Genomic DNA, 25,419 nt, shown 5'->3' on the forward strand with positions numbered 1-25,419 from the left:
GACAAATTAACCAATCTGATAAAAACCTGGCAAAAACACTTAAATTTTGAAGATAGTTTGAAATATGGGCTCTCATCCACCATCACTAATGATGGACTTCAACTTAAGTACATTGTATACAGGAAGCTATTAAAGAATGACATATGACACTACCACAAAATGATTTTTAAATTAAATCCCTAGAATACCAAAACAAACTTTCACAATTCTTCATCAGTGTTAAATTCATGTAAAAGTGAATTCAATGTGCACGTATGTTTATATATACACGTACATGTATGTGTCTGTATGTGTATATATATGTATATGTATATGTTGCTAATAGGAGTTTCCTACACCTTGACTTTAAAGAATGTCTGGATATTTTTGTTCTATTTCACCTCATATCACATCACCCATGTGCTTTTCCTTGCCTATCGGCAGGGAGCATAGTAGGTCCTATGCATTGCTAAAAAACTGTATTTCCCCCTTGTAATTTTTTTTTTTAATTTATTTATGATAGTCACAGAGAGAGAGAGAGAGGCGCAGAGACACAGGCAGAGGGAGAAGCAGGCTCCATGCACCGGGAGCCCGACGTGGGACTCGATCCCGGGTGTCCAGGATCGCGCCCTGGGCCAAAGGCAGGCGCCAAACCGCTGCGCCACCCAGGGATCCCTGTATTTCCCCCTTGAACTTGAGTTCTATGGGGCAAAGCTCTAAATGTGCATTAAATATTTGCTGAAGTTAGATAAATTGTTTATTTCTTTGAAAGTGTGTGGGGATTCTGAGTGTGACCTGAATCATTTAGGAGCACCCCAGGGGGCTGCCCATCAATCTCTGACTTAGAGTCTGAGCTGAAGTCAGTTTCTTCCCTTGTAAATTTAAAGAGAGTATTTCTCAATCTCCATACCCAGAGCATTCCAAAGAGCTTCTGCAACCCAGAGGGCTGTCCCACTGGGAACCTCCAGAGGTTAGTTAATCAACTTGCCCAGCAGTGATAATCTGGACATGTGGAGAGGAGTGGCTTCAAACAGGAGTGTCCCAAGCCCTTCCAGGTGCAACAGACCAGGCAGGACCAGCCCAGTTTCAGATCAACTATGAATCAGGATCTCCCAGACTGTGCACTCATCCTAACCTTGCCCTGAAGTGACTCCTGACTCTCAAAATGGCCTCTTCTCAGATGCAGACTGTGAGAAATGCCCCAGCCATCAGCCCCGCACCGTGTGAGGTCCACTGACCTATCACCCAGGCTAGAGATTACAGATGCCACCTTTTGACAATCCTCAAAACTATAGATCACCCACTAGAACCCTAGGAGGCAGTTGTCCTGCATTGCATCTCTAGAGTAGTTTTTCTTTCAAGAGGGCAAGAGGACCATGGGGAAAAGAGGAGTCACATGACCTACGTAAATGATGGGATGCGAAAGGGGACAGGAAGGGAAGGAGTGATGATGCGTACTCTCTCAAAGCAACAAAAGTGGAAGCAAAAGCCATCTCAGGGGCTTGGAAGTCCCTTCTGTTTATTACCTATGTTCTCCCCATGAGACCTTCCATGCCGCATTTGCTTATTTGGGGCAATGAGAAAGGAAGATATGTTACATAGCTTAGAAGGGAGAAACTCAGAGGACAGACTGAACAGGCACCCTTATGAAAGCAGAAAGGTGGCTCTCTTGGAACCTGCATGAAAGAAAAAAAAGATAGAATGGGAACTTAACCTCACTTTAGACTAGGTTGGAGTTCTAGCATCTCCATCTCCATTCTGGACCTTCCTTAAATTCAACCTTCATCAACATGGGGAAAAGGCTGAGTTTCAGGCAAGCCTTTGAGCTCTGGCCCCTCTAAGCCAGCCAACATTCTTTTAGCCAGGAAGTTCTTAACAATTTATCTAACTATTTATCAGAATGTGATAGTCTTACTGAAACAGTTTCACTTGGAATGATTTGAAAGCTCTTGAATTTACTCTAAGCTTGCTATGATTGATGCTGACCTATATTCCTTCAGCAGGTGCAGAGCCTTTGGCTGACACATACGCCTTAATCACTGACCTTTCCAAAACAGGAAGCCAGAAAACGTTCACTTTAACTGGATCATGTAAGTTTGGAGTCATGGAAAGAGCACTGGGTAGACAGTTGGCAGACCCGGGTTCTTTTTTTTTTTTTTGTGTGTGTGTGTGTGTGTGTGTGTGTGTGTGTGTGTTTTATGATAGTCACAGAGAGAGAGAGAGAGAGAGAGAGGCGGAGACACAGGCAGAGAGAGAAGCAGGCTCCATGTACCGGGAGCCCGACGTGGGATTCGATCCCGGATCTCCAGGATCGCGCCCTGGGCCAAAAGCAGGCGCTAAACCGCTGCGCCACCCAGGGATCCCAAGACCCGGGTTCTTAACGTGGAATTTTTTGTGTGACCTTCAATAGGTCAGATAAATAACTCTCCTAACCTTAGCATCTTCTCCTTGAAAGCGAGGCACTTGAGCCTGATGGATATTTTTGGCCCATCAAGACTGATATATAATGTAGTCACAAAAACCAAGGCCCTCACAATGCATTTACTTGTAATCATACCATACTCAAGAATTGGGATGTTCAATTGAATCCTCAAACTTCAAAAAAAAAAAAAAAAAAAAAAATTCCTACTTAGAGTTCACAAGCTTAAATGTTATTTAACTACATCAAAATTTCAGAAAGACTCACTCACTGTCTCCCAGGAATGTTCTTATTATACACTTTGTCCTGGTTCCCAAGTGGTAGTATAGACTCCATTCCTTTCTCCAAAATTAAAAATAATATGCCCAATACATTTCCTTTAATGTAGGCTTTCAGCATTGCAGTTTCAATAACCATCTGAACTTTTTAAGCTCTATTACAGTCAGTCAGATTGATACTCTCATTGATGTCCCGGTGCCATCTTTTTCTATGGTGCGGTGAATGAGCTCCACCACTTGTTCATCTTTGGAGGGAGAGGGAGACCTGTTGGTTCTGGAAAGTACCAGGCTGCAGGGCTAGGGCAGCCTGACCCCTAGGGCCAGCAATTGGATTTGCATTCCTTTTTACACCACATGTGCCAATTTTTTTTTTTTTTTTTTTTTAGCAGAAAGGTAAACAATTAACTTTCTGTTCCCCAAATTAAGCAGAAAGAAATTGTTTAGCAAGAAGGCTGATATAGAGGAGACAATGTGAACAAGAACTGATTCCTGAATGACTGGTTCGAAGGACAGGCAATGGGACAAGTCAGATAGCTAATACTTACCCTTTGTCGGACTTGGTACATGTTGTGTGTCAGAATGTCCCTCATGGACTCCACATCTTCCGGGGAAAGCCTTTTGGTTCCGTGTATCCTCTGGGCCCTGGAAACATCATTGGAGGGAAGCCAAGCATTATTCTAACATCCTGGCAAGAGTGCCATAAAAGTATCAATACATGTGTGGGAGTTCTAAGTTCCAGAACTCCTGTTTTAACATATTTTTTTCTATTGTTTTACTAAGTTCCTATGAAATGTCAGTATATGTGTCTTGACTTAATATTTTGAAAATATGGTTTCCTTGCCTAAAGCTGCTACATAGGAATTATTCTGACTCATTTTTAAAAAGGGATTTAAGGTGGTCACAAACTAGTATTTTTTCCTTCCATATCTGTTGTGAACAAACACGTTGGTAAAAGACAATAAAAATCAATTGCTAGAAAATAAATTTTTTAAAAGATACCAAAATTAGAAACAAATGTTTTACTGTTAGATTCAATAGAAGTAAGATTACTCAGTTAAGACTGACTCTGGCTAGATCTGTAGTTATCTCTTTGCACAGACAGGTGACTAACAGCTCATGGACAACACCATCCGCACATCACATTTTGAATAATACTGATCTAAGGGAGTATTAAAATTTTGTGAGTACATTTACCTTGGAATTGTCCCTTTAGGGATTTTATCATTAGTTAAAGAATAATTGTGAGAAACTAAAATCCTATTTTACAAGAATATTTAGACTATTTCTATTCTGAAAGCCAGCCCAGCTCTGAGACACTGGGTACTCTGTGAGATTCTAGAAGCAGTTGACTGCTCCCTGCCTCCGCATCACCAGCTCCCCAAGGCTTCCTTCACCATGAACCCTCCCTCCCCTTGCAGTGCCTCCAAAAGGGTTTAAAAATCAAGTCATGTCCAGGTTATCAGTCAATGCACGATTGTCTTCTGAGGATTTCAAGGTCATGACACTGCTATGTGTAGAATTCTCATGTGACAAATATATTTGATTTCGATCATTTCAACCTAGTGGCAGGAATTTCTAGAAAACATTTCATTGTATGAATAATATATGTTCACTGTAGAAAGTAAGAACAAAAAAAGAGAACTAAAGAAAATCAAATTCATTTTTTAATACTCTCACCTCCCTTGATATCTTGATATAAAACCTTACAGAGTGTTGATTTTTTTTCTTTCTTCACTGGAGCTCTTCTCAATGCATAAAGGCACTGAGATGCCACCACCTGCTCGCAAAGGTCTTAGGGTAGTGATCACAGAGATCAGTAATTATTGGTTTCAATACAGGCCACTTTTTAAGTATTTTTTTCCCCCAAACATTAGTAGCAATATAACCATAAATAGCAAGGACATTTTGTGAGTACTTTTTGTGCATTTGTAAGTACAACTGGTAAAATATTTTTAAGGACTTGGATACTGGGTATCACAGGATGCCAGATTTTATTTAGCAATTCTATCTGTAGACTGACAAATGCCCTTTCTACAAAATCCTTGAAATCAGTGTTTCCATATCTCAGAGGTGCAAATGTCAACACTATTGATATTCAGTTACCACCCTTGGTGATCTAAACATTATTATCAGGGCATTTCAACCTCACTATTTAAAAGTCCTTGAAATTTAATTTATTCTGATTGAGATACACCTACACATTCCCACAATCTGAACACGTTTCTTTATTATGGTGGAAGCAATCTTTGGCTGAACAGAAACAACAGCTAATCAAAAAGTTACATTTCCTATGTTCATAATAATATTTATAACCAAATAGCAAAAACCATAAAATAATGGTAAAGTTAAGCTCTAGATAGCAGTAGTTGGTGCTCTTCTCAGTTTGTGATTGAGCACTTTGGGGAAGACCAGACTTAATAAAGGTACATTCAGGGTGTTGATATGCAATTACCTGGATATGTAATACAGGTATCTCAAAGGCACTATTTCATACTGATCCACACTGAGAAGCAACAATTATGAAATTATACAGAGGAATTATTAATTTAGGCAAGGTGATGCCTATATTTTTCTACATGCCACTTCGTTAGCAAAATCATCCCTAAAGTGATCATATTGTGAGTGCAGGAAAGATATAATCCTTAGAAAACCTGAATGTTAATAATCTCTAGGTCAAAAAAGTAAAATTACAAGCTGAAAGACTCCTGTCACTAGAACATTTATTCAATATCCATAAAGGAAATTACTGTCACCTTCAATAATAGTCCTGTGGTAATTTCATGGCTTTTAAAATCAAACTGGGAAAATCTGAATCTAAATGTATTTAAAATAAAAGCTTCACATTTCTCTTAACTTTTTAAAAATCAGATGCTATAATAATGTAAAAAGATGCTTCAGTTCTAAACACAGAAATATAAATATGAAATCTAGTAGATATTCAATTCATGGCATAATATGAATTCCTAAAAGATCAAGTATGATACCCTGAGTCATTTGGAAGAATCCATTCTCTTGTGATAGCTTTACACATGAAATCCATGAGAAATGCATGCTAAGGTGAGTGAAGAATGTGCCCACTGATTGACCAATGGTACCCAACTGCTCTTCTCTGTGTGTGAGTTCCTTGTGTCTTTCTAGAAAGGTCACCAAAATGACCAACATTTAGAATGAGTCAAGAGTGGCACAGGAGAGAGCCTGGCTCTGAATAACACAATGTTCCATTATGGAAGTGAAAATGGTACCAGAATTTTCATTTCAGAATCTTCGGTGTAAAAATGCATAAGTGTAAACCTATGCCTGTCAATGTGTGATCAATTAAAAAAATTCTTAAACTACAATAAAGTAATTCACGCTTTTTAAAATAAATGACATGTTAAAATTATTTGGGACTTTTTAAGGACGATCTTTTGAAGTTTATGGTTGCAGTTTGTTATGCCTCTAAATTTTATACACACTTTAATATCTCTTTAATATTAACCAAATACTTTTTAAAGGTTTGACACTTTCAATTGGTTTGAGCCTTTGTCATCTGTTATTTCTAAAAGCTTACTACTCATGGGAAAATGAGATGCTTCTTATTTAAAATAATAGTCCATGTACATACCCTACCCATTCCATAGGGCTGTTTAAAGGGTCAAATAGCATAATGTGTGCAAAAGTAAGGGAATTCCATAGAAACAACACAGTCTGCACCGAGCTATTGACAACTTCTGGTGGTCACAGAGTTTGGAAAGCTAAACCTCTTGTAGAACAATTGCTTAAACTTCTAAAGAAAAAAATATATGTGCATTTTGTTATCATCTCATACAGAAAAATAAAAAGCGAGCTGAGTACACACTTCTTTTTCCTATTATTGTATGAAGGTTTGTTTTTAAGAAATTAGCTGCTTTGATCTGTGGAGAGGAATTCCTTTTTGCTTGATGTCGTACAGATTTCTGATGAGATCAAATAAATGCAATTTAAATACAGTTAAACTTGTATTAAATATCAGGTAAAAGAATCTCCTACTCCAGTTAACTAACTGGTCTGGGCTATAAGAGGAAAAATAGTTTCTAGTCTATAAGGCTCTCTTAGTAATTTTTGAATTGATGTCTAAAAACTAATGAACTCAACAGAAAGACTCCCCCCAAATAAAGCTGGCTTGAAAACTGCCTTGAGGTTAGAGACGGGGCCACTGCTTACAACTAATGCAATGTAATACAGAGATTGCAAATATGTTTTAGCACATGACAGACTGATTCTCACTTGAGATAAGCGCCCTTACATTCTTAGACCAAGAGCTCACATAACTAGTAAGCAAACAGATTGAGGAAGTTCCTAATGGCCTAAAGTGCCTCAACCTACCAGCCCTCCTGCAGTGCATGAATTCCCATTCACCCTTCAGTAAGCAGGTCTAATGCCTGGGGACCAAAGGGCCACCTCTTACACTCTCCTAGCTCCCTAGACTTCACGAATGTATTTTTGTGAAGCCTTTCTTATTGATGCCATGACCCTGCTAGGGTAGGAACTCCATGAGGCCAGCGACTGTGTCTGCTTTATAGTTCCCAGCACATAATTGGTGAGTTACTACAGGTTGGGCCTAAGATGATGCCAAAAAAGTTCCGTCCAGTTAAGGGGGATGCAAGTGCAATATTTTAGGAAAAAGGGTCAGTGCAGAAAAGAAAAAAAAATTCATGAGGACTAAAATATCAACATTTTAAATGAATAAAGACAGGATTGATATTCCTGATTTTTTTCTTCTGCCTTAGGCTTTAATATGGCTCCGTACGGCATTGCCAATAAATATTTGTTAGCACATTGCCAGTTCAGTATCAAAAGTTTCCTTAAAAAAAAAAAAAAAAAAGGAAAAGTTTCCTTAAAGCAAGCCATGCAATGAAGCAGCATGAAAACAGTCTCACCGAGAAATAAGGCAGAAAGTTTTCTGTTTATACGGAGATATTCTCAGGGACCCTACTTGAGATTCTTCCCAGGCCATAGAAGAAAGGGAAGGGTGTTTCTGACTCATTAGCACGTAAGGGATGTGAGATAACACTCAGGCATTAGTGACAATTTTATTGCTATCTGTTCTTAGCTCTTATCTCAACCTGCTTTCCAAACATTGAGAACACAATTGAAGTTCATGATCAACTACCTACCTATAGAAGATGACAGGATGGAGGTGTTGTTTATCCTAAATATGCTGCAATTTTCTTAATTCATAAACTGCTTCTTGAAAGAAATCGGAACATCCTTGTGGAAGGAGGGATAAATTTTACTAGCCCACCAATCACCCTACCTCCTGTTACCACCACTCCAACCCTGAATCCCAGCTAGCATCACAAAATGCAAGAGAGGAAGAGAAATGACTTATGGGAGAAACGCATATTATTATTAGTGTATGATTAGCAAAACCAAATGAACAGGGATGAAAGGGTAGAAATTAATCAAAAAGAGAGAGAAAAAGTCTTGTAAACCATAATCCATTCGCCCTCCTTTCCAAGGAAAGGTATCATACAACTCTTGCACGCAATTTTAGCTAGAAAAGTAATGTTCAGAAACCGGGTGAGAGAGGCTGAGCATGGGCCAAAGTACAGACTTAGGTCATTCATTTTTCATGATTCCTCCTTCAAATTTTTGCCTCTTCACTCCTAGTATATTATCTCTAAATTGAACAATGAGTTAGTGCTCTTAGGAATTCTGATGTGTAAAGTCCAGATCAAAGGGCATGTTGTACTTACTGGTGGGGTATGGAAAAGGCTGTGGAACTGAGAATCCCGGTTTCCACCATCTCGATAGCTTGTTTCATTTCCAGCTTCTTGTACAAGGAGACAATGCTGGATTTGGGCTGGTTCTTTCGGATTAAGATTTTCCGTAAATACTTGTGATCGAACTTCTTAAACCTAAAAATGAAAACCAACATTTTGAAAATCTTTAATCCTTGTGTGTGCTATGGAAGTATGTTTTGTTTTGTTTTTTTAAACAAACTCCTACTTCACTTTATCCCGAACACCAGGACGAGGCTGAGAATTCAGTCTTTGAATACATTTTTTGGGAAAAAAAAAATCATGAGATTTATAGAATTTTTTTTTAAATAAAGAAAGAATAGCCTAGTGGCCTGAATACATTGAAAATCAACTAGACAAAAGGAAGGGACAAGCTGCAATCAGGGCAGAAAGTATGCATAAGTGGGGAGCGGGGGAGGCCCAGCCCAGCTCAGCTCCAATTGTATGAGAAGAAATGAGGGGTTGAGGCTTTTGAACAAATGTTCCATTCTAATAGCTCCTAACAGTGGCAGCTGCACTTACAGTAATACTGGCCTATTCAACCAGAACCCAATAAATTTAAATGGCCCAGTAGTTACAGTAGTTTTGCCCATTGTGCTGCAGATCATTTTGAATCCTGACAATTAAGGGGTGGGGGGAGAACCCATATATCCTGACAGTCTGAATGATGGAGAATCTGAATAGGCTAGACACTGATGGCCGCTGACTATTGTAGCAAACCTCTGGCTGACCCATTAGACTGAGCTGCACATATGCACATGGTGCCTTCAGAGTCGGCCATTTGTTTGGAGTAGGAATTTTCAATACTTCCAATCATTTTACATTCAAAGAGTAATATGTGTGCCTGCTTTATTTTTTGGAGGGGAACATAACTCCCAGGGCTGTTGACTTATTATATGGTGATTGGTTTCCTGGTCTGTGAGGCAGATGGACACTCTATCAGTCAAGTCTCCTCCAGGGTTAGCAGGCTGTGATTCCCTATGATTCATGTTCGGCTCGTCCCAGGTCTGCTCTTGCTCCAAATGGGTCAACCCGTCAGCCTTCTTGTTTTCTGCCTTTCTTCATGAGAGATTGTTGTTCCAGTTTATTCCTCAATCCACTGTTGTTGCTCATCAGGACTTCTCTGACACTCTTCACACTGAGCTCACCTTGACCTTTACCAGTGCCAATGGGTGCCAGTGGGTGCCAGGCAGGCTGCCCCTGCCCTACATGCCACCTGGCTTCTCCTGATGTGCCACTGGGTCATTTCATCCCTGCCCTCCACATCCTGATCCTCACCTGCTTCCCTTCCAGCCTCCCTAAAGGCTTCTTCCAAATCTCTTCCTCTTCCTTACCTGCCCCAGAGGAATGGAAGCTTCTGAGTCCTGTCCTCACCCGGCTTCCCCTCTTCGCACCCTTATATTATTTAACTGAATGTTCCTCTATAGTCTATGCATTTTACCATAGCATTGTTATCCTCCTAGACTCACTATCTGGAAACCTGAGAGAGAGTCATTCTTATTGTCTCTTCCCTTACTCTCCTCTTCCTATGCCCAGAGCCAGTCACCATGTCCACCTCAGAAATATTTCAGTGCCCCTTCTGCTAGTTCCTCATCCATATAATTCTGAAAACTCTGCGGTCCATTGAAAACAGAAGAGACTCTCAAGCCAAATCCGAATTCAGTCAAGTTTCTGCTGTAGGTTAGTTGATCTAGAGTTGGTTTCTTCATCTTCAGATTGAGTAAAACAGTGCTAACACAGAAGATTCAGGAGATCATGTATGATATAATATATGAAAGAGCTAGCATAGTAGTACTTGAGGCTTATTTTATTACTTTAGGATGAAATTCTTATGTCCATGTGATATCCCTTAGAGATCTCCTGCCCCATAGTATCTATCTCAAATTCAGCTTCCATATCACTGTTGTTGTTTGTCTTCTAAAAGCTAAATATGGTCATGCTACTCCATTTATTTATTCATTTATTTTTAATTTATCTTATTTTATTTCAATTCAATCAATTAACACAGTGTATGGTTAGTTTCAGATGTAGAATTCAGTTATTCATTAATTGCATATGACACCAGTGCTGATTACATCATGTGCTCTCCTTAATGCCCATCACTGAGCTACCCCATATCCCCCTGCACCCCCTCTAGCAACCCTCAGTTTGTTTCTTATGATATAGAGCCTTTTATGGTTTGTCTCCCTCTCTGATTTTGTCTTATTTTCTTTTTCCCTCCCTTCTCCTGTGATCCTGTTTTGTTTCTTAAATTCCACATGAGTGAAACCATATGATAATTGTCTTCTTCAGATTGACTTACTTCACTTAGCATAATACCCTCCAGTTCCATCCATGTTATTGCAAATGGTAAGATTTCATCCTTTTTAAAGGCTGAGTTATACTTCATTGTCTATATAGACCACATCTTCTTTATCCATTCATCTGTCAATGGTCAACTGGGCTCCTTCCATAGTTTGGCTATTGTGGACATTGCTGCTATAAACACCAGGCTACAGGTTCTACTTCGGATCACAATGTTCGTATCCTTTGGGTAAATACCTACTAGTTCAATGCTGGGTCATAAGGTAGCTCTATTTTTAACTTTTTGGGGATCTTCTATACTTTTTTTTCAGAGTAGCCGAACCAGTTACATTCCCACCAACAGAGTAAGAGTGTTCCCATTTCGCCGCATCTTCACCAATATTTGTCATTTTCTGGCTTGCTAATTTTATCCATTCTGACTGGTGTGAGGGGATATCTCATTGTGCATTGTGGTTTTGATTTGTATTTGCCTGATGCCCAGTGATGTTGAGCATCTTTTCACGGGTCTGTTGGCCATTTGTATGTCTTCCTTAGAGAAATGTCTATTCGTGTCTTCTGCTCATTTCTTGACTGGTTTATTTGTTTTTTGGGTGTTGAGTTTGATAAGTTCTTTACAGATCCTGGATACTAGTCCTTTTTTTTTTTTTTTTAATTTTTCAGAGTACAACAGCATTTAATGGTCGGAAACAGTTGTATAGTAGTACAGCCAGCCACAGGAGCTGTGCTGGAGGACAGGACACAGTCCTTCCCCACCCCAGGCAAAGCAGTACTGGATAGGAGCTGCCCTGTGGCTGGGCCCACATCCCCAGGGCCTGAGGGGAGACCACCATCTAAAGTTCCCCAGCTACCACTCTGTATTCATTGGAGGAGGGGTGTAAACCCCACATTCAAGAAGAACCCCTTGACCCCAGTGTCAAATGGGATGGGGATGCGAGGGTTATAATTAAAGGGGAGCCCTATGTAAGCTGTTAACAAAGTTCAAAGGCTCAGAGATTACCCCTCTTCTCCATCTCCTAAAGGTGCTCACTTTCCCAGCTGCTTCATCCACTCATGGATGTTGGCAAAATTCCCCTCAGTTGTGGACAGGTTCTCACGCATGGTTGTCTGCACCTGGGTCAGGAGGGCGGTGTTGTCCTTGAGGGAGCTAGGGATCATCTGCTGTGTGGTATCCCAAGTGTGTCAGGAGCTGACCAAACTGCAAGGCTTGCTCATGCAGCTGCTTGATGGTGACAAGCCTCTGCACCAGCTCAGGAAGGGTGCAGGCGATGGGGCTCCAGCGCTGTATGGTTTCATAGAGCTGGTGCACCTTGCTTTCTGTATCTGCATCCTCTACAGAAGCTTTATGCTTGGCAATCTCATTCACCTTGCCCAGGACACTCTGTAGCTGAGCCTCCACTTGGTCCAGAACTGCGAGGTCGAGGGCATTCACCTTTGCTTGCAACAGTTCTACGGTCTCCATAAGACAGGTTCCCTGTAGACCTGCTGAAAGGGGATTCTGAGCATCCTGATCACAGCGTACAGTGGCTTCCAGCTGTGTCAGGCACTTCTCAAGTTCTGCAACTTTGGCAGCTTGAGAGAACTTGTCCTGTTCAAGCCGAGAATGTAGTTCGTAAGTGACAAGGTTACTATCTATGGGAGTCCCACCGGTGGTCTTTCCCCCTGAACCAGTTCCTTTGCTGTTTTTTGTTGCTTCCAGCTGCAGCAGTAGGCACTTAGCCAGAGCTCCATCAGGGTCAGTAGGGTCGATAGCTGCATCTGGTCCCAGCAGCTTCTCCAGGTGGGAAGCAACCAGCTGCTGCTTCAGGGCTGCCAGCTGCTTAGCCAAAACCACTGGGGTCAGTTTCTCTTCAGTGGCTGACTCCTTCACCGTTGTCTTGATTTTCTCAACTTCAGCTGTCAGCTCTTGGACCTCATGCAGTAGTCGCTGGTATTTTTGCTGGGGTGTCTCCTTCACTCCTAGACCCTCTCCAAGCATCTCATATTCTCCAGATTCATATCCTGTTCTCTTGGTTTTTCCAATACGATCTGAGAAATCAAGTCCCTTTGTCCCCACTCTCTTGTCTTTGAACTTGTCATAGGCAGCATTGGAATTGACAATGATGTGCTCCACACTTGTGCTCGTCAGCTCCTCCGCATCAAACTCTGCTTGATCATCCTCAGGTAGGTCGCTGGTTCCATAAACATCTGGCTCATTCCTGGCAATGCCGGGAAGGTCAGTGTATTTGGGGTCCGCCATGGCAGCAGCGAGGCGGGGTTGGGGGATGGGGGCCTCGGTGGAGCCGGGGCCAGTGTTCGGGTAGGGGAGAGGCTGGGTCCGAGTCCTGGGCTAAACTGGATACTAGTCCTTTATCTGATAAGACATTTGCAAATATCATCTCCCATTCTGTAGGTTGTCTTTAGGTTTTGTCAACTGTTTCCACTACTCTTCTACTTAAAAATCTTTTGATCTGAGTATTAAAGGTCAAGCTGAATTTTATAGCTTTAATGGCTTTATAGCCATTAGCACTACAGAATAGAAGCATATCCCTGTCTTTTTTTTTTTTAAGATTTTATTTATTTATTCATGACAGACACACATTGAGAGAGAGGCAGAGACACAGGCAGAGGGAGAAGCAGGCTCCATGCAGGGAGCCCTACGTGGGACTTGATTCTGGATCTCCAGGATCATACCCTGGGCTGAAGGCGGCCCCAAACTGCTGGGCCACCGGGGCTGCCCATATCTCTGTCTTTTCAACGTCTTGTCTCACCACGTCTCTCTCTGTGTGTGTTCAAACCATGCTGTGCTCTTTCTTGCCTTTGCATTTTGAAATATCTTGCTGTCACTGCTGTTGCTTGGCATGTTTTCCATTCTTCTCTGCCTGGAGAACTCCTCATTTATTTTCAAAATATACTCTCCTTTCAGTACTATTATAGTTCCATGAATTTACCTCTGTTATAGCATTTCTTATATGGATCATAATTACTCATTCAGGCTCTTTCTCTCTTTTTTCCCCCAGGACCTTGTCTACTATATTGTGAGGACCTAGAATGCATTAAGTGTACCTTACTGCTCTTCCTTGGTGTCTAGCAAATTTGGTATAAATTTGGCTAAATGGAATAATATCAAGTGATTTTTCACTCAGAAAACTAAAGGATTTAGACTTAAAAAAAATCCATGACCTAGGTTCTAGATTGGTGGACATTTACATAATTTAAGCATTCTATTTTAACACAATGAGGACTGCTAAAACGGTCCTTCTTTTTATCTCATAGAAAGAGCCCACTCAAATTACAAATTGGTGCAGCCACTGTGGAAAACAGTATGGAAGTTCCTTAAAAAGTTAAAAATAAGACTACCCTACAATACAGGAATTGTACTACTGGGCATTTACCCCAAAAATGCAAAAACACTAATTCAAAGGGATACATGAAGCATTATTTACAATATGTTTGTAAATAATGTTTATAGCAGCATTATTTACAATAGCCAAACTATGGAAGCAGCCCAGGTGCCCATCTATAGATGAAAGGATAAAGAAGATGTGATATACATATAAGACAATGAAATCTTGCTATTTGCATGGATGAAGCTAGAGAGTATAATGCTAAGTGAGATGTCAGTCAAAGACAAATACTCTATGATTTCATCCACTGGTAGAATTTAAGAAACAAAATAAAGGGAAAAAGGAAAAATAAAGAGAGAGAGAGAAACCAAGAAACAAACTCTTAACTAATGAAAACAAACTGATGGTTACCAGAGGGGAAGTTGGTGGGAGGATGGGTGAAATAGGTGATGGGGATTAAGGAGTGCACTTGTGATGAGCACTGGGTGATGTATGGAAGTGCTGAATCACTATAATGTACACCTGAAACTAATATAACACTGCATGTTAACTAACTGAAATTAAAATTTAAAAATAGATTACACACACACACACACACACACAAATAAATAAAAAGTAAAATAAAATTTTAAAAGGCCACCCAAAGCTCTCAGTTTCTCATTTAGGTGCTACTACCTGCCTCGACAGCTAGACTTTTAAAGACCTAGTTTCTCTTGGCATCATCAACATCAATATGTGGGCAAGCTTTAGAGAGAAAACTTTTACCATTTGGTTAACTCAACTACTCCTAACTCCTATGTTTGCTTAATAGCTGTCTTTAACTCCCAAACTCTCATCTTCCTTATCCTGAAAGAAACTCTCCTCAGGGCTACTTAAGAAACATGCTGTAGACTAAAATTCAGGGAGAGAATATGTTCTGAAATCAGAGATGTGGTGGAGAAAAGGGATTTTGGCATTCTTATAGAATCATTATATAGAAAGGATCCTTGAAGGTCTTCCACTGCAACCTCCCTCCTCAGTGGAGGACTATCTTCCCCAGGATCCCTGATGATTCACCAAATTCCCTTTGTAGACTTACTAAGCCAGTCATTCTATGGTTGAGCTTCTCTTTTCATTGGGAAACTTGTCCTTGTTTTAAATTTAGATCTGAAAATTTCAATCTGAATGTTGCACTAGTTCTCTCTGATGCAACCTAGCCCAAGTCTACAGCACCACTACCTGCCCCCCACCCCCCAACCCAAAGCTTTCCATTTTGCATGGCTTCCACCTGCCTCTTCTCTGCCATGGTTCCCAGCCCCTTCATATTCCTGGTCCTGTTCTCTGGATTCTTTTCTAGTCTTATGCTCAGTTTTCAATGTAACATTTTCAGGTTCCTCATGTCACAAATAACCATACCAGGCAGTGAAACCCTTGGCCTCCTTACTTGTCTCTCACTTGGTAGTGGCTCCATTGCCCACACACATCTTCAATTCCAGCTTTCAAGTGATCCATCAGCTGCCAAACCAAATACAGGAAAATGACTACTGGTGAAACGTTAACTCTAAAGACACACAAGGAAAGCTAACACATTTTGGAAAACAAGGAAGTTTTAATTTCCTGGAACATGCACTCTTTTCTATCATTCTGTGTGTGTAAGTGAAATTTATAATGCCTCCCATAGTAATTTGAGTTAGTTTCATGACTCACACTCTGTTGATAAGCTTCTTAATAAAGCATATAACTCTCAGTGAAAACAGGGTAACTGCCATTTGTTTTGAATAATATTTTTCTAGAATGATTTAGAAAATGTCTCATTACTGAAATTACTTGAATATAATAGCTAATTATTACTTTTAATTTCACTGCAAAAGAAAAACATGGCCAGTATCCAATTTATAGAGTTTCTGAAAATATAATTCTACAGATATCCTATAATAATAACAACAAAATTTACCTATTTGCTTCATTATTTATCTGATTATTTTGTCTCAATGTTACATTTCACCATCTAAGCTAATTATACTACATTTGGCTTCACCCAAATTATTTATAGGAATTTCAGGAAAAAGCATAATCTCTTCAAAATTTATGAATTAGTCTTCATAATTTATTTTATTTTAAAGATTTATTTATTTATTCATGAGAGACACAGAGAGAGAGAGACAGAGACATAGACAGAGGGAGAAGCTGGCTCCTCACAGGGAGCCCAATATGGAACTTCATCCTGGATCCCAAGATATGCTGCTCTGAGCTGAAGGCAGACGTTCAACCAACCGCTGAGCCACCCAAGCGTCCCAGTCTTCATAATTTAAACTTGTAATCATTGAATTTATGCTGACTTCTAATTTTTTGCAAAATAGATTAAAATACTAAATTAACTCTGAAATACCTAATTGTTGTACTTTCTAACAATAGTTACAGCTTTATCTGAGAAAAAATAAATAAGAAAACAATGAAGTATCTGAGTTCCATTGTCTTATGTATATTATTTAATTTCTAAAAATAAAGAACAGAGGGTATAAAGATAGAAGCAAAAATCTTCAATCAGGTTAAAGCAGTTCTTATTTGAAAACTCATTCCCTACTCCCATCTGTTGAATATTTCCAAATGGCCTTGAAAATTTTTGGTTTGGTTTTGGATGACTTTGGTCATATAATTCAGGGCTGATTTTGAAAGACTTCATCAGTTTCTCCAACGTTAGAATCATGAATTTACAGTGATAAAAGAAACCTAAAAATTATCTGGGTCAATCATACATCCCCTCCCAGCCTTAATTTCCTGTACAGCAGCTATACCAAGTGTCCCCAGTCATTGTTTGTACATATCCATTTCATCTTTGGATGTGCCATAGGAAAAACAATTGCCATAATGCTCTTCATTAACTGAGCTGAAAGCATTCTTTCCCTCTGTCTTCTGGGTATTCTCTCTCATTTTTATTCCCTGGAGCCATACAAAATGGCATCTCTCTAATATTGTGCTGAACTTGAAAGCAACCTGAAACCATGCTCAACTTCATTTTCATCTTTATCAGTTGAATGTTATCACTGAAAACTGCTCTAGGTTATATCTGCAAGTAGTAGAAGTTTTTACCCCTTACTAGTGAAAAGTTCAGAAAGAGCAGAGGATCTCGTGTTCTTTTGGAGCAATGATTTCAAAAGCAAATAGGGCAATTCAGAGCGTTAGTCACTCTGCATCTTTTGAGGTGTCATCTAGGCAAAGCTAGTCTCTGGGTATTATTAACACTAATCTAGATGTTGCTGTGAAGGTATTTAGCAGATATGACTAAAATCCATAATCGGTTGTCTTGAAGTGAGGGATATTATCCTAGATAATCTGGGTGGGCCCAATTTGATCAGTTTAAAGGCCTGAAGAGTAGAACTGATGCCTCCTTAATGAAGAAGCAAATGCTAGTCAAGCACAGTAGCTGTGGCTCATGCTTGAGAGTTCTGGTCTACCCTTCCTAAAGGGCTGCCATATAGATTCTGGACTTGCCTAATCAGCCCCTACAGTAGGTAAGCCAATTCTTTACAACAAAATCCTTAATATATATCTTGTTCCAGTTCTGCTTTCCTGTTGAGCCCAACAGAAACACTAGCAGCTTGGACCAAAAGACAAGAAGAAAAGATAAAATGTAAGCGGGAGGTAGGGAGGTGTATGTGTGTGTGTGTGTGTGTGGGGGGAGTGAATCCAAAGTTCTGTAGGCAAGGAATAGGCTGATTAAAGGAATGAGCTGAAAACACAGGCTAACTTTCATGAAAATGGAAGGATGACTCAGAGGGTGGAGTTGAGAACCCAGAGGGTGGAACCCAGATTGGAGTTCCAATCTAGTGGAACAGAGTCTGTTCCCAGGCCTTGAAACCAAATAGTTTTTCCAGTTATACTTGGAAATGATTTTTTTCCCCCTTCTATTTCCCTCTTTTTTGAAAGGGAATATCTATAGCCATTATCCTATGACTACCCTACCAGTGTATTTTGGGAGCAGATAACTTTTTTCTTGAATTCCACAGGTTCAGCATTAGAAAGGAGCTGTGCTTCAGGATGGATAATATCAGAGGTTCAATCATCCCTGATTTAGATGATTGAGATGATGAGATTTGGGACTTTTGAGCTGATAAAATTGTGATGAGATTTTGGTCTTTGAATTGACACTGTAATGGATTGAGACTTTAGGAATGTCAGGATAGTTAATGTGTTTTGCATGTTGAATAGATATGGATCTTTGAGGGGCAGAGAGCAGCCTGTAATAGACAAAATAATGGTTCTCAAAGATGTCCACATTCTAATCCCCAGAACCTGTGAATATGTTGGTTTATATGCAGAGGAAAATTAAGATAGTAGTTGGACTTAGGGTTGATAACATTAAGATAGAGAGAATATCCTAAATTAGCCACATGGGGCTAATATAATCATAAAGGTCTTTGATATGGAAGAAGAGGAAAGAAAAGTCAGTAACAGAGTGATGTAGCCTGAGAAAGACCTGAGTGGCCATTGCTAGCTTTGAAGATGGGAGAGGTCCACAAGCCAAGTAATTCAAGAGGCTTCTAGAAGCTGGAAAAGGCAAGAAAGCAGAGTCTTCCCTAAAAACTCCAGAAAGACATGCAGTCTAGTAATATCTTGATTTTAGTCCAGTGAGACTCATTTTGAACTTCTGACTTCCAGAACTATAAGATAATAACTTTCTGGTTTTGTTTTTTTTTTTTAACTTTGTGTTTTTTTAAGCCACTAAATTTGCGGTAATTTCCTACAGTAGCGATCAGAAACTAGTACAGTCACTCTTGATGTAGCTGGTGAGGAAAGACGCTACCTTTAATGCCATGTACACAACATCTCATCAAAGCTCTAAATTATTCCTATCAAGATAAATATAGAACATCGTATTAACTTATTAATTATGACAGAGATAACTTACACGAATATGAAGTTCTTCGTTGATGGATTCTTTTTTATTTGTCTTTTTAACATCCAGGTACCTGACTAGGGGGCCAATTGTAATTCCCTAGACCACAAATGAGAAGAGAAAGAGTTTTGTTGTAGTGATGATTGTCATTATATAGAGAGCAACTCTATTAGCAAAGCTATTAGAGCTTCCGATTTTCATATCTTTGTTTTGTACTAGCTTCTACTGGATAAATGCTCTAGTGTTTACTTTAGTTCTTATTTCATTCCTTTAAATTGTATAGTTAAAATGGGCATTGCTTTAAAACAGGAATTTTGTGTCATCCCTTAAAATGAACTCTCAGTTTGCTGAGAAGAAATTCCAGCTAAAATAAAAACTTATGCTATCCAGTACTAATTGGAAACATGTTTTCAGTAAAACACAATAGAGTATCATTCCCCTGCTATCCAGGAATATTTTGATCAATATGTTTTATTGATTAAAAGGCAACATATTTTAGAGGTTAAAGGATGAACACAAACACGATCTAGAAATATTTGGAAATTCAATTTGAGTATTGCCCGTATGTTGAAATATTAGATAAAAAATCACTTTTTTGGTACTATGCTAATTTAATACATCACCTTGAAAGAATCTATTTATTTCAAATATGGAAGAAATCTACTAACCTGAATAAATACAGTAAAATATATAACTACTAGAGTAGCAGTGACAAACATTTTCTTCCTAGGAAAAAGAGACAGAGGAAGCAAAAATGCAAGTGAAAAACTTCCAGCTCCTCTGACACCGCTGTAGAAAATTATGCACTGGTCCTTGATGGAGAAGGGGAAAGTCCGGAACTGGTTACTGACATAGAAGAGAGCAAAGACGCCTAGAAAGGGAGAAATATATATTAGAGCAGAGTCATAAATGAGTGGATACACAGTGATAGTGTACCCAAGTTGTGTGCATGTGCCCACAGAACAATGCAATCTAATTTCATGACACCCACTATTGTCCATCTCAAACAGAACATCTTATAAAACTTCACTTCTTCAGTAGTTGTGAATAGTAGTGCTTCAGGTTGTTAGCTTCCTAGCTTGTGTGTGTGTGTGTGTGTGTGTGTGTGTGTATAATAAAAGTAATAAAGTAGCAAAATCTTGATATTATTTGATATAAGAAATGGCATATATATTCTAATCGATACTCATAATTTTTGCCCTGCCTTGTAAAACTAGGTAAAGCAAGGGTATTACTTGGGGGATAGAAACGTTTTTGTCATGTTCTCAATGAGTAACCAAAGGAGGTATATAATTTTAAACAGAAGAGGAGTCTCTTAGTGATTGTGGTCTGTGCTGGGTAAGCAAAACTTTTGTGGTTGGTTTGGTTCTTCTTGAGGTTCAATGCAAACAAGAAAGCTGGCAAGGTTTCAAAGTGGAGGGAGGCTCTTACTCCAGTAAGTGGAAGGTGAATGGTGGCAGAGATTGTTTAAAACACAGAGGTGCTTTCTACCACACTGATTTTCCATCCCTGAGAGGCCCACATAACCTAGCTTACCACCAATGCAGTGCTTCCTGGTGGGTAAGGTCCCTTCACTAACGCTTTGACTAAAGAGGAGGTTTTACTGCAGAATAAAGCTCTCAGTAACCACATGTGACTTCTAATCACACAGACTTAACAGCAAGCAATCTTTGATGACAGGCACATGGATAGTGTGAGAGACTGTAACATTTAAAATTTTTCATTTTCTTGGGACACTTGGGTTGCTCAGTGGTTGAGCATCTGCCTTTGGGTCAGGTCATGATCCCAGGGTCCTGGGATTGAGTCCCACATTGGGCTGCCTGTGGGGAGCCTGCTTTTTCTTCTGCCTATGTCTCTGCTTCTCTGTGACTCTCATGAATAAATAAAATATTAAAAAAAATTTTTTTTTTTTCATTTTCTTTTGTTCATTCTGGCTCCTCCACCTACTGTCATGTGATCTTGGCTAAGGTTCTAATCTTTGTGCTCAGTCTCTCTGAAGGAGGTATTGATAGTATTTACCTCAGAAGGTAGATGGAACATTTACATAAATTTAATATCTATATCTAACAGAAAGCAAGGAAATGACATTGTAAGGCTTCATGAGTGTGAACTACTACTAGCCACAATGAGTCAGACTCAAGATGAAAAGAAGCTGGGAGAGAGAATTGGAGCCTGACAGCTGGCTCTGTCCCTCACTGTGACATGACCTAGTCAGTCAGTCATTCTCTTAGTGACTCTCTCATCAGCTAGAATATGAAGGACTTGGAATGGATTGTCACCAAGGGCCAACAATGTTGAGGTATCCACAATATTAATCCTCTTTTAGATGGTTTATATTCCTGTTGGCTGGACTGAAGCTCAGTAATGTTACTTCTCTCAACATTAGAGAGTACTGGAACTGAAGGGAACCTAAGAAATTTGTTCACACCTCCCATTTTGTGGTTGAGGAAGAAGATTTTGAGTATAGCTAGTTAGTAGCAGTGCCAAGATTTGCTTTGAAATGATAAATCTATATAATTAAATAGCGCAGTTTCCTTCATTCTTTTCTCCCCAGGAAACCTAACAGGGACATATATTCAGACTTAGTTTTATAAATATTTTAATATTTTTTGCATTCTTGTTATTCTTTCCTAGATTCTAAAACCCACCCTAAATAATTTAGAATTGATATGTTCAAGGTAAGTTCTCTGTCGTTCCTCCAATTTCTCTTTAATTGTAATCAGTTTGAAAATATGGATCAAAGTCAATTCAGCAAATGCTTCAAACCCTGGTCAAAATCATTTTAAAATAAAACTGCTTCTAATCAAAAGGCAGCACATACAATGTAGTTCAGTACTTAATGTTCTCGCTGGCCCTGGAAACATAAATGTACAAGATAAATAAGCAGCCATTAGTCAAGACACCTTTTTTTCTTTTTAAATTAGGCATATTTTATGGGGGTGATGTCAGCTACATGATAGAGTTGCTTTTACTAATTAATGATAAGCACTTTTTAAAAATAAAGATTTACTTTCTGGTCCTTGGTTGTTTCAACATCAAACTCAACCCTCAACTAAAACCACCTGTGTGTCTTAAGGGAATGTTTTCTAACAGTACCTTGCCTTACACAGAATACACTTGGTGAGATCTCACTTTTCCTATAATAAAAGTGTAAATGCTCACAGTGTATAATCTGTATCTGATTTAAGGTGAAAGAGGGTAAAAATTGACAAAGAAGTGAAGAGCAAGGGATAAATTTACTGAGTTATATTTAAATGTGCAGATGTGAAAGTTTGCTCTTCAAATCAAAAAGAAAAACAAATTCCTTGCTCGGTGCACAAGCTTATCAGCCTCTAAGTACTCCGAACTGATTGGGGGAGCACACAGACAACATTCCTAGTCCCTACAAGGTGCCTATCCTCCCCTAACCAGTAAAACCAGTTAGTGTCAGCTCACTGCTTAGGCTATTACATTGCAGAAAGGGATAAGAAAAAAAAAAAAAGGCAGCAAGCAGAAGCCTCATTGGGTCCTGCGGTCTCTTACTAATGGCTCTCCAGATTTGGCAGAAGGCCAGCGTGAAGCAGATGAAGGCCCAGTTCCACTCGTGGTTCTTCCCAATGGTGGACACGCCCATGAAGATGAAGATCAGGGTCTCGCTGACGCTGCTCAGCATCTTCATGAAGTACTTGATGGTTGTGTAGGATGTCTGGGACACATTTTCCTCTACATACTTTTTCATTGTTACTGCACAGGCCGTGATCCTGCAGAAGGAACAGGGTCTCAGAAGAAGTCCCAAGACTTTGCCCCTCTGTGAAAACCTTCCTTCTGGCAATGCCAAAGTTACACACATCCTGTTTTTATTCAGAGAGAATGTCTTCTCCCCTTCCTTTTTCCCCATAGATTTTCTTTCTTTCTCTTTTCCCTCTCCCAGAGGTTTGCTCAAATTGAGTGTGTTGGGGAAGGTGGGCATGGCACAGCTTTTTCACAAGAAAATGGTATCAACCAGGCACCAACCCAAAGCAGAACTGTTTCTGGAAAGACTAATCCAGTGAGGCTCTCATTTCTTCCACCTGAGCAATATTTCTTAAAAAATTTAATGAGAAATTTTTCATTTAAAATGTTTTTGTTCTAGGGGCACCTGGATGGCTCAGTGGTTGAGTGTCTGCCTTTGGCTCATGTTGTGGTCCCGGGATCCTGGGATGGAGTCCCGCATCAGGCTCCCGATGGGGAGCCTGCTTCTCCCTCTGCCCATGTCTCTGCTTCTCTCTCAGCCTTTCATGAACAGATAAATAAAATATTTTTAAAAAATAAAATAAAATATTTTTGTTCTAGAATCACTAGCAAGTCTGGTGAGAGGGTGGCAGTTGGGGACAGGGGAAGAGAAAAAATTTTGCCTTGTCTAAGTAATTTTGATTACTTTTAAGGTAGAACAATAATGAGTTTTTAGATTTTATACTATTATATTTAATTAAAATAGGTATTTATATACAATAAAATTAAATATTTCTGCCTAAGTAGCTGGGTGTGAGGATAATGCCATAGAAAAAACAACATGACCAGATACAGCAAACCAAGTTAAGAAGTCTCATTCCAAGATCTATGGAAGGATAAACATTTACAAATATTTTCATTAGGAAAAAAAATGGGGGCTTCTGGTCTTATCCCATCTACCTAGTTCCATTCCACACTGATAAGTCCTGGAGCTGTGTTGTGATTTAAGGGAAATAGGAGAAGGCTGAGCTCAGGAATGGCATGTTGTCCTTTACTTTTAAAATAATGAATTTTTCAAGGAAAAAAAAACTATTGAAATGAGACTTTAACCTTGAACTTCTAGTTGTTCTCTGCATCAGCTCTTCTGAGCCTTTTAAATTGACCTTGTAATTGCTCTGGGGAAAACATTCCTTTGGCTAAAGGACCGGAATCGGATTCTACAAAAGTTTAAAAAAACCCAAATCCGGCAACACCTTTGTGGGCTAGTGTCAGAAGTTCTGCCTTTTGCAGATGCTAGTCCACACGGTGTGGTCCTGCATTCCCTCATTGCTGTGAGAGTAGGTCCTTGGTTTGTACTCACGCCAGGATGCCAGAGAGGTAAAGAGTCTCAGCAGCTAAGTAAGACAGGTAGCTGAACATGAAGACGATGAGTGGTTCGATGGCAGAAATATTCTGAGTGAAACGGGTGATAAACGCAGAAATGAACCCAAAGATGACGCCGAAAAATACTCCCCCAACCCCTACAATAATGAATCGAGCACATCCAGCCAAAATGTCCACAGGTTCTATGTCTTCAAATTTATGCATCTTTGTGAAGGCAATTAATATATTGTATAAGACCTAGACAAAAAGAAAATGAGAGAAAAGAAACATGAATTAGAATTGAGAAATATTTAACACAGAGATTTTTAACTTGTGTCTAGTTGAAGAATGCACAACAGTGACTTGCATAAATATTAGCATAAAACAGTGCATAAAACAGTGACCATGAGTATTAGTATGGCTAATACCTAACTTTTAAATGTATTCCAAATTATGTAATTTTATTCATTTACCTTGGGTAAGAGTCTAACACTTTCAATCACTGAGCACCCACTCTGTGCCACTCTCTTTGTGAAGCTTCTGTGTCGGTTATCAACTTACTTCCTGCCAGCTCCGAATGCACCTTGCAATATGGGCCCTATAATAAACAATGCAATTCCTTCAGCAGGATTTTTCCCTTCAAGGGAGCAGCAAGCTACAGCTCTGTCAGCAGAGGGCGCTGGAGAGACAGTGAAGGAGAAAGGGGCTTTCTGGCAACTTCCAGTGGGAGGGGCAAGAGTCAGTCAGGTGATGGGGAGGACTTCCGTTAGGTCCTGTCAGGGCACTAGGGCTTGGAGGAGGTTCCTCCATAACCCTACAGCTTCAGCTGGAGATAACCTGTCCCTGGACCTCTTGACATGAAGAAAAGAAGCCCAGGCAAAGCCCTCATGCAGAACAACTGTCATCCCGGGTCCCTCTGAGCAGCCCTCTTGTGTAAACCCTCTCCTGTGCCCTGTCCACACAGCCTGCTCCTCTGAAGGCTCTGTGCCCGTCCCCAGCCCAGGCTCCCACTGCACACCTGGTGCCGGCCGCTCCTGATGCCTGCTCCTGATGCCTGCTCCTGATGCCTGCTCCCTGCCTGCCCTCTGGAGGGTGGCCTATTGCACACCCAGCAGCTCCATACCAGCTCCCCTGGCTAAACCAGCCAGCTCCTCTGCTGCCTCGTGGTCCATCCACACCTCCAGCGAGGTCTGAACCCCTTCCAAGTTTGTCCTCTGAGGGGAGCAGTGTCCCTCAGCCTTAGGGTTCCAGGAAGAGTTCTCATACCTTGTAGCTAGGCCTTTGTTACAGTCAATCATTTTGAGGTTAAAATTTCCGTTTGACATACTGTGTGCTTTCTCTCTCCTGCTACTTTTTGCATGCTTGTCAATCTCATTAAATCCCCCAAACCACTTGAGCCCCCCTGACACACACTTCAATTTTCATG

The 25,419-nt window shown here is 40.0% G+C and overlaps 1 protein-coding gene and 1 pseudogene across 1 annotated transcript in view; both read right to left on the reverse strand.

Annotated features, from left to right (window-relative positions):
* Nucleotides 1-25,419, reverse strand: part of SLC9A4 (solute carrier family 9 member A4) — a 68,973-nt gene that overhangs the window by 11,309 nt on the left and 32,245 nt on the right. The window contains exons 3-9 of the mRNA XM_077914926.1: nt 23,992-24,251; nt 22,464-22,681; nt 19,610-19,812; nt 18,954-19,040; nt 15,489-15,559; nt 8,394-8,555; nt 3,222-3,318 (exon numbers count right to left, since the gene is read on the reverse strand). Coding sequence (XP_077771052.1) covers nt 3,222-3,318; nt 8,394-8,555; nt 15,489-15,559; nt 18,954-19,040; nt 19,610-19,812; nt 22,464-22,681; nt 23,992-24,251 — 1,098 coding nt within the window. The remainder of the gene's footprint in view (nt 1-3,221; nt 3,319-8,393; nt 8,556-15,488; nt 15,560-18,953; nt 19,041-19,609; nt 19,813-22,463; nt 22,682-23,991; nt 24,252-25,419) is intronic.
* Nucleotides 11,751-13,071, reverse strand: LOC144323053 (dynactin subunit 2 pseudogene; annotated as a pseudogene).

Source organism: Canis aureus, chromosome 11 (genome assembly GCF_053574225.1).
Source record: "Canis aureus isolate CA01 chromosome 11, VMU_Caureus_v.1.0, whole genome shotgun sequence".
NCBI classification, from domain to species: Eukaryota; Metazoa; Chordata; class Mammalia; order Carnivora; family Canidae; genus Canis; species Canis aureus.